This window comes from Perna viridis, chromosome 1 (assembly GCF_037379345.1).
Source record: "Perna viridis isolate PV_CMFRI_1.1 ecotype Kerala chromosome 1, ASM3737934v1, whole genome shotgun sequence".
Classification (NCBI taxonomy): Eukaryota; Metazoa; Mollusca; class Bivalvia; order Mytilida; family Mytilidae; genus Perna; species Perna viridis.
Genome location: NC_142445.1, coordinates 51797364 through 51805698, shown reverse-complemented (window position 1 = coordinate 51805698; position 8335 = coordinate 51797364). Strand labels below are relative to the sequence as shown.

Below are 8335 nucleotides of genomic sequence, written 5' to 3'. Positions count from 1 at the left end.
GAGCAACTAACTGACATCATGACTACTCTGCTAATGTAAAATATAACGTTCAATTGTTTATATCTGGTGCCTAAAAAGTTAAATGTGTAGATAAAATATGTCTTTTGGTTCATCAGACTTTAATTATACAAAGGTTAACGGTGGTTTTTTTTGCATTAATACAATTGTCGTATTATCTGCACAACGATACAAAAATCGAAAGGGGTTAAACACTATACTAGTGAATATTTGTTTTACTACTGATGGAAAATTGGTAAAGAGTAATCAAGGGAACCAGGATTCTAGCGGAAATCAAAAGAATGTAATCCTGGGACAAAGACCAGACAAGAAAAACAGACACACACAACAAAGAACATAAAGTAACTAAAATATTACACACAAAGTAACAAAAGTAACTGAGCAACTCGGACTCCATTAAAAACTGGGAAAATATACAGCTTCGGGACAACGAAATAAGGAAAGTCAAAGTTCTTAAAATACTACCTTTAAAATTATTTCAAATTATTGAGGTTACATATTTACATTTAAAACAAACTTCTATTTCAAGTATTTTTATTCATATTTCTGGGTATTTCACAACTATTTTTCGAAGACTGACAAGTACATCTGACATAATACTGGAGACCAAAATATGAGCTACATCAGCAATGGTGTACCTACATTCTGGCAGTGTAGAAAAGTTTCTTGATCCTGAAAAATATGAACTAGTTATTGTATTAATATTGAAATACATAATAATTGTAGGTTTTGTATCATATGATTACAAAACGACCTAAAAATATATAATATAGACAAATCCTTTTAAAGCAAAACGATTAGTACAATAAACTCGTTCGAATTAACTGCCAGGTAATCGAAGAGTATGTATGCATAATATGCACTTCTGCGAGGAAAATTCTTTTGTTTTGTAAATATGGACATTTTACAAGTATTCCCCAACAATTTTTTTTATTATTATTTTAAACATTGACTATTAGAATGTGTATGTAAAATATAAAAAAATGTAATAAGGTTACAATTTTGTTTTCACGATGGAATTCTTCATATTCCAACTTTTCTTAAGTATGTTTTAATTAATCTGTTCAACTGAATTCAATAGCTAAGGCAGCAAGAAAACACACACATATAAAACAAGACTGTTTCTTATCATCAACAATTTGTATCATCAAAAGGTTGAAAACACACATCGGTTAAATTCTTACATTTTTCAATATTTAGTTGCTGAATATAAAGCTGCTACCTTACCGGTCAACGGGGACACGTGCCTGACTTGATAATACCCCGCTTTGTCTTTTGGTTCAAACATGGAACAAAGTTGTAACCCCGTAACGAGCTGTTTTCCAAAGTGATGTTCTTTGTATGCTGCATACGTTACTGGCTCTATTTGCTTCACTAAAATATTTAAAAGAATAGCTAAAATTGGACAAAGGAAAGAATAAGTTCTCCCTCAATAAACACAGCAAGTATTTAGGATTAAATGTAATAATCGTAATCAACAAAAAGCAACCAATGCATACACATAGTACATCTAGAACCCCGTTCTCGTGACGAAGATAAACATATGTGAGCATTTGCGTACATGTACAACGTCATAAGCATGGAACTTTGTCGTCAAAAGCAAAACAAATATTATAACAGTATGTGTTCAGTTTTCATTAGATAGTATACTAACGCCCTAATAGTTTTCAAATTTATGTTTTATCTATAACTTTTTATATATATATCAGACCTTTCTATACGTTTAGGTATCTTCCCTGTATCAATTTGATCCGATGGAGCAGTGTAGTGAATAGAGTCGTCACATGCTGAGACGTTGTATATATATATATAGATAGATAGATAGATATCTCAGATCTTTTCTAGCACATTAAATTCACTATTATCTACTGATAAACCCAAAAAAAAATAAAAATTCGTTACCTTTTTTTCACATAAGTTTCCCTTTCCTAAGTGAATGGTAAAAGGAAGTTTTGAGCATTGTACGCTATTTTGTCTGTTTTAACTCTATTATTTATACTTTTTCATTGCATTACCTTTCTTCTTAATTTGAAAGCTAACTTTAGAAAGCTTAGCGATAGTGATATGTGGTGTAAAACCTTTTCCATCAGATGGTGGCACATGGTTCTTCTGACAACATTCTTGTAAGAATTCTGAAAATTCAAACAACCCAATCAATTTTCCAAAGTTTTGCTTATACTCTTTAAACAGCACTTTCATTTTTACAGATAGTTTTTACTATGCATCTGTCAATACGTTTTAAACAATAAGTTACTGTTATACACAGCACTAGCAAAACATAAGAATAAAATTAGCAAGTTGTTATATAACGAATGGTATGATACTAGGTCTTCATAAGGAAATGTCAACATCCCGAATCAGTAATCTTCTCGTGCATAAGAAGAATTAAGTAGGATAATCCATGCAGTTTTCATAACAGAACCTCTTTTTTTTTCCTTAATCAGTATCAAATAAACAACAAACCTGATAGTTTATTAATTCTAGACAGATTTTCATCCTTAGTAACGCTGGCAAAGACAACATTATTCCTAAAGTTGTCTACATCCTTCACATCTAGTACTACCAAATCTTTATTTTCGTTGTTGAAAACCTCTGTGCACTGGTTCAGTGCTCTCACCATTCTTAAATATTATCACTAAGAATAACGACTTGTCAATATAATTTATGATGATTGTATCAGTAAAAAAGCTTTAGAAGGTTGGGTGTTGGTAATAAAAGTAAACATGGAAGTGAAAACAAATTGAAATAAATAATTCGTATTTTCAAACTCATAGACATCGAATTCTCTATATGGATGCTTCTTTCAGTACTTTTCCAAGTAGTGTTTTGGTAGTCGTTTTTTTAACCAATGATCTTATTTTGGTTTCGTCTACATTTCAATTTTTCAAATTTCAACATCTGGAATTGTTCAATTTCTAATTTTAAAAAAAGACTTTTTATGTAGGTGATCCTAAACAATTAATGTCGTTTGTGCAATATTTTTCCTAGTTTTTACCTTGCAATATGTTCTTCATTTTCTAAACATGCTACCCTTACAGTAAGATGCAGTTTAGGCAGAGATATCATGGCAGATTTTAAATCGTTGTTTGCTTCACACATCATCGTTTGTACTTTACCTACACCTCTGATAATCTGGAAGTGATAGTATAAAAAAATACTCAAATAAATTTTTAATTGTTCTATGTACATCTTTGTATTGATATAAATTCACTGTTAATGACTGATTGATTCAGTTTACTCTTCAAGATTACATGATGATACTGTATATAGATAAAGGTACAATGATGTTCTTGTACAAGCAAGGGAACATTAGATTTTTTTGCCAAGCCAAGCTGGGTCCAACGGATTCAATGACAAACAAGGTCAACGACAGACCATAATGCATAGTATATCAAAGTGGTGATTGTGCAGATTGTTTAGCAAAAATCATCAAGAGAACTTGATGATGCTCTATATATGAACCAAGCCAAACATCACCCTGTGTCTAATACAAATATAGCTATCTATGAGAAAAAAAGGAGAACAGACAGAAATCAAAAGAAGTATCAAGTTCATTTAAGAACAACAAAAACAAAGCAATGAATTATTTAAAATACTTAGTAGTTTGATAGTGATGAATTACCTCTGGATTGGTAATCTGTATTGCTACAAAATAGTTTGGACGTTTTCTCGCCTCGCGCTTTTCATCGTTTTTATCCCGTCTCCGTGATTTTATATCTCTTTTCCGTCTTCTCTCATACTTCTTGTCCAAAGTTCCTAGATTTAAATTTTTAGAATAATTGTTTGTGAACATTATTATTGAATTGATATGAAATAAAACCAAAGAAAATGGACCTAGATTATTGCTGCAAAAATGGCTTTTCTGTTCTTCCAGCAAAATAAAGGTTAGGTACGTGAATGCCACATAGCGATTACTCTAAGCGAACGTAACGTCACTACAAATAAATAAAATCATTTTGCAGGCGCGAAATTGATCGTCACATATCATCTATTCATTGGCTTCTCGGCTTGTTTTACATTGTAATTATGATCATATATTCAAAGAAAAATACTCATTTTTCAGTGAAGTACGCAATCATTTCTCTGTGAATCTTTTTAGACGAATCATGGCATTATTTTGTATATATTGCAATCATTATGTATATACGCAGTTAGCAAAATGAAAAGTTTAAAATATAACAGAAATTGAAAAAAAAATCATGCGATTGCGTACAAAATGTGACAAATATCCTTTTCATATTTGTCACTCCCGCTTGTTTCCTGTTTTCGCGTTCAAGCCATGTTTTTAGATTTTGATGTATTTGAATTATCCCACTGCTAACGCTTCCGGTAAATAAATCGGTATTTTAAAGCTGATTTTTAAAGAAAATAGTTCTTCTTGAGTATACTAATATTGTGTTTCAAATAAGTTTTAAAAAACTGTCTAGTGTGCCATATAAATAAAATATTTACCATTAAATAATTCTTCCAAGTAGAAGAAGTCTTTATCGGGATGTTCTGATTCATTCAACACGTCTGGAGTAATCAACGACAAGAAGTCTTGATGTAAATTGGTGTCTTTTCTTGCGCTAAGCTCGAGTTTTGATAATTGTTTCACAGGTTTTCGTTCGTTTACGTTCCTTTGCAATCCTCTAGTCTTTCCCGCCATTTTGGAATTTGTATTTGTTGTGCTATTTATTTTAGTTGGTGAATTTCTACCATTCTTCGAAGTTTGACTCTTTTGACATTTATTATTCTTTTTACTATCATTCATTAGTAGCTCTCGTGTTTTATTAACAACTCCATTCCTACTTTTCTGTGATGCTTCTGTGAATTTCGTCCTTAAAGGGCTTCCCTGATCAGCAGTTTCATTTGAAAATTGTTTTCTTTCAAGAGCTCTTTTCGTTGATTTTGAAGCAGGGACCGGCAAATTTGATGAAACAACTGTAGCTTTTGTTGTACATGTAGGCTTTACTTTATTTTTATCCAACTTTTCACCCAATTTCCCCCTTTCAGACTTTCTTGATGATTGCGAATTACTATCGGTTTTGTCTTGGTAACCATTAAAGTATCTATTGAAGGATATAACTTCGTTGTTTTCATATGCCAATCGTACAATCATTGTAACCTTGTCTAATAGATCTGTAGGAAGGACAGTTATTGACTTATGTACAGGTTTCCACTTTGACATCAATGCTCTCTCTGAGCTGTTTGAATTGGTTTTGTAAGTTTCTATTCCAATACTGTCTGAACGGGTCATCTCGAAAGATTTGTCAGGTTTGCTGTGATTTTTTTCGGAACCATCTCGGATCGTTTTCACGGACAACTCCGACATACTGGTCACGCATGTGACAGGTATATTATCTTCATTTTTTACAGTCATAGCTTTCGCTGAACCTTTGGAGGCACTAGTTTTTTCATTCGTAGCTTTCGCTGAACCTTTGGAGGCACCAGTTTTTACAGTCACAGCTTTCGCTAAACCTTTGGATGTACCAGTTTTTACAGTCATAGCTTTCGCTAAACCTTTGGATGCACCAATTTTTAGGTAAGGGTCGGGTATTTTATTCTTTTCGATTATATCGTGTTTACAATCGTTAGATGTCCCAACTGGAAATGTGTTCTTTTCTTGTTTATTGCTGGTTGCCGTGGAAATATGAATCAAGCGCGTCTTCTCCGATTTGATAACAGCCTTAGTTGGTAGTGGACGGGTTTTTACAGCGGATATCGGAGGCTTCTTTGCGCTCATTGTTGAGAATTGCATAAAGCGAGGTCTTGACTGAATCACAAGACTTATTAAGACCCTCATATAACTAAAGTACGATAACAAGTAATGGGACACAGTCACTCCTGAACAGTCATGTATAACGTTTTAACATAACCATTTGCGAGGTCTTCATTGCTAATTTCCTGTAATAAAAAATTCCACTAGTAAATGTATTCTCACAATTTAAAAAAAAATCACACAAGTGCATGATTAAATAGTTCCGTGTGACTCTAATACTGGTATGCCATAACATTCAAGGACGGCGTCCGGCAAGAAGCACAAATTGCTAACCCTTCATGGCCATTTGAATTAATCACTGATTTCACTGAGGTACATTCTGCTCATTTTTGTGTGTGATTTGTTCTTTTTCAGTAGTCCTTTAGGATTTCTTCTTTAACACTTCTGTAGTCCTATTACATAAAAGACAAGATGTAAATAATGTGCTCTTTTAGCTCAGGTGTATACAGAACCAAGTGAGCTGGGTTCTGTTTCATTGTAGCTAGTGTGATGTGTTCCCTAAATAGTGCAACCCACGATTATACACGTATATTTGTAGTTCCACAGTTGTTATTTTTGCAGTTACCATGCAAAATTATTCTTGATTGATTGATTGTTGGTTTTAATGCCATTCCGGCGACTAGGGCCATATCACGGCAAGAACATTTAACAAAATGAAAATATTAAAAGCAAAATCAGTCTTCATAAAATAATGAAATTAAAACAAAAAGCTATTTACATATAAAACGGTACATAAAAAGGTAAATCTAAGATGTAAAATACACATAGAAACATTAAAAATTACTCATACAAACATTACTACTTACAAAATTTCGTCACTTTATGTTTCTCCAGATTACAGAGGAAGGTTGAACATTTCAGATTTTGATAAAATGCTTCGCAAGGCACAGCTTGATACAAGCACAGAAGTCGAATAATGAACAGTCGAGGCAAGTATGGACACTACATTCAAGCTTGATACTGCTCTGGAATTTTGATTGACACAGGAAAAATATTAAAGAATTTGATACTTATTTCTCAATAAGCAGAATCCCTAAAGCCAATCCAAGCCTTCCATTGAGGATAAGCACATCTGGAACATTTTCAAGTGGATCCAACTTTTGTGTTTTATAAACAATCCCTCTCCTACTTTTCTGTGATGCTTCTGTGGATTCACTGATGAATTAATTGTAACTTTTGGTGTACACGAAGGCTCAACTTTCTGTTTGTCAAACTTATTACCCATTTTCCCCCTTTTACATTTTTCTGTACAAATACATGAGGAAAATGCTTGGTGATTTTTATTTGCTCCTCAATCCTTATCAGTTCAAGTCACAGCATCCAAACTCAATCCCATGGATTATTTTGTGTACGGCACCTAAAGTACTACAATTTCAAAGAGATCCATTCACATTTAATCAAGATATATTATTGTCCCGGCACTGCGAAAATACTTGTTTCTGATCTTTTTTGCTCCTAATTTAAATTTCTTGTTTTAGGCCCCTTTTGGTCCCTAATCCTAAACGGGTTGCGTCACAACCCTCAAAATCCCAAGCTTCCATTCTTGTGGTATGATCATTAATAAAGTTCTATATACACTAAAATATACTCAAGTTATTGTAAGGACATGAACGGACGATAACGACGACGATGACGGCATGATACTATTATACGGCTACATTTTTTGCGGTCGTATAAAAAACACCTGCATTTGAAAAAGGCCTGAAATAATGGAACCCTAAAATTCTCGAAGCGCAGTTCATCATTATTCATACATTGTGTTTGCATGCAACATCAACGTGATAGTGTTCCTAGTTAACATACACTGTCATATAAATTTCTAATTTCGTGATATATGTAAATCCAGCGTCTTGTCGCTTCATGAGATACAATGTAACTCGAAATGTAATAACTCGTCTCAAATTAGACGACTCAAGTACTCCGCAATTAAATTAAATTACAGGTCTATATGGTAAAGTTTGATCTGCGGCTGAAAGTCGAACATCATTTTCCACAGTTTTTACGTTTGTATTCAGAAAATAGAGCAAATACTTACAAAAACTTACAACTTATAACAAATTAAGTTTGTTTACAATAAGGGATAGAGTAAATGTGTAAACTGAGTGTGGAGCGGACAAGTTAAATTCCGTGCTTTTTAGCGTAGTAAAGTACAAATTTTCTCATTCGTCAATTTAAAGCAAAAAACTAACCTTAATTTTTTGTAAGTTTAAAAACAGAAATGCTTGTATGGCCATTTACGTTTATCACTTTATCCATTTATTAAACTTAAAGTTTTCTATATCTTATTTAAAATTATTCTGTATTCTTAATGTAAGAAGTATGATTAAATTTTCAAAAGAAAAAAGGAAAGGATGATGTAAGAATAGTTATTTTATTCTTAGACAATACTGATATATCTCAATTGGCCGCAATCAAAACTTTTAGTGCATCTATATAAACCCTCTATTATTGTCGATACTGTCATGTATAGAAAGGTATTTATTCCGGGCACCTGGTCCATGTTCCCTGTTTTTAATGGAGTCCGAGTTGCTCATTTACTTTTGTTACTTTGAATGT

The 8335-nt window shown here is 32.8% G+C and overlaps 1 protein-coding gene across 7 annotated transcripts; it reads right to left on the bottom strand.

Moving 5' to 3' along the window:
• Positions 1-535: 535 nt before the first annotated feature.
• LOC148629281 (uncharacterized) lies at positions 536-7908 on the bottom strand. 7 transcript variants are annotated; one of them, XM_088547369.1, is made up of 8 exons: positions 7815-7908; positions 4471-6171; positions 3641-3774; positions 3014-3150; positions 2482-2639; positions 2034-2150; positions 1203-1392; positions 536-690 (listed from the first exon to the last, which is right to left on the bottom strand). In XM_088547369.1, exons 2-7 carry the CDS (start codon positions 5801-5803, stop codon positions 1208-1210), a joined length of 2064 nt encoding a protein of 687 aa, XP_088403495.1. In that variant the 5' UTR covers positions 5804-6171; positions 7815-7908; the 3' UTR covers positions 536-690; positions 1203-1207. The 7 variants fall into 7 exon arrangements, with proteins under 7 accessions (XP_088403495.1, XP_088403488.1, XP_088403489.1 ...); XM_088547362.1 differs by having other exon boundaries at positions 1246-1392; XM_088547363.1 differs by having other exon boundaries at positions 1246-1392; positions 4471-5904; positions 7815-7874.
• Between the last annotated feature and the right edge of the window lie 427 nt (positions 7909-8335).

What these genes read in the sequence shown, in the direction of transcription:
- LOC148629281 (XM_088547362.1), bottom strand. Translation starts at nt 5,803, where the DNA reads ATGAGGGTCTTAATAAGTCTTGTGATTCAGTCAAGACCTCGCTTTATG. An exon ending in CTTGGAAGAATTATTTAATG is followed by an intron (nt 3,775 to 4,470) that starts GTAAATATTTTA and finishes ATTTAAATCTAG; the next exon opens with GAACTTTGGACAAGAAGTAT. An exon ending in CTTTCAAATTAAGAAGAAAG is followed by an intron (nt 1,393 to 2,033) that starts GTAATGCAATGA and finishes TAAATATTTTAG; the next exon opens with TGAAGCAAATAGAGCCAGTA.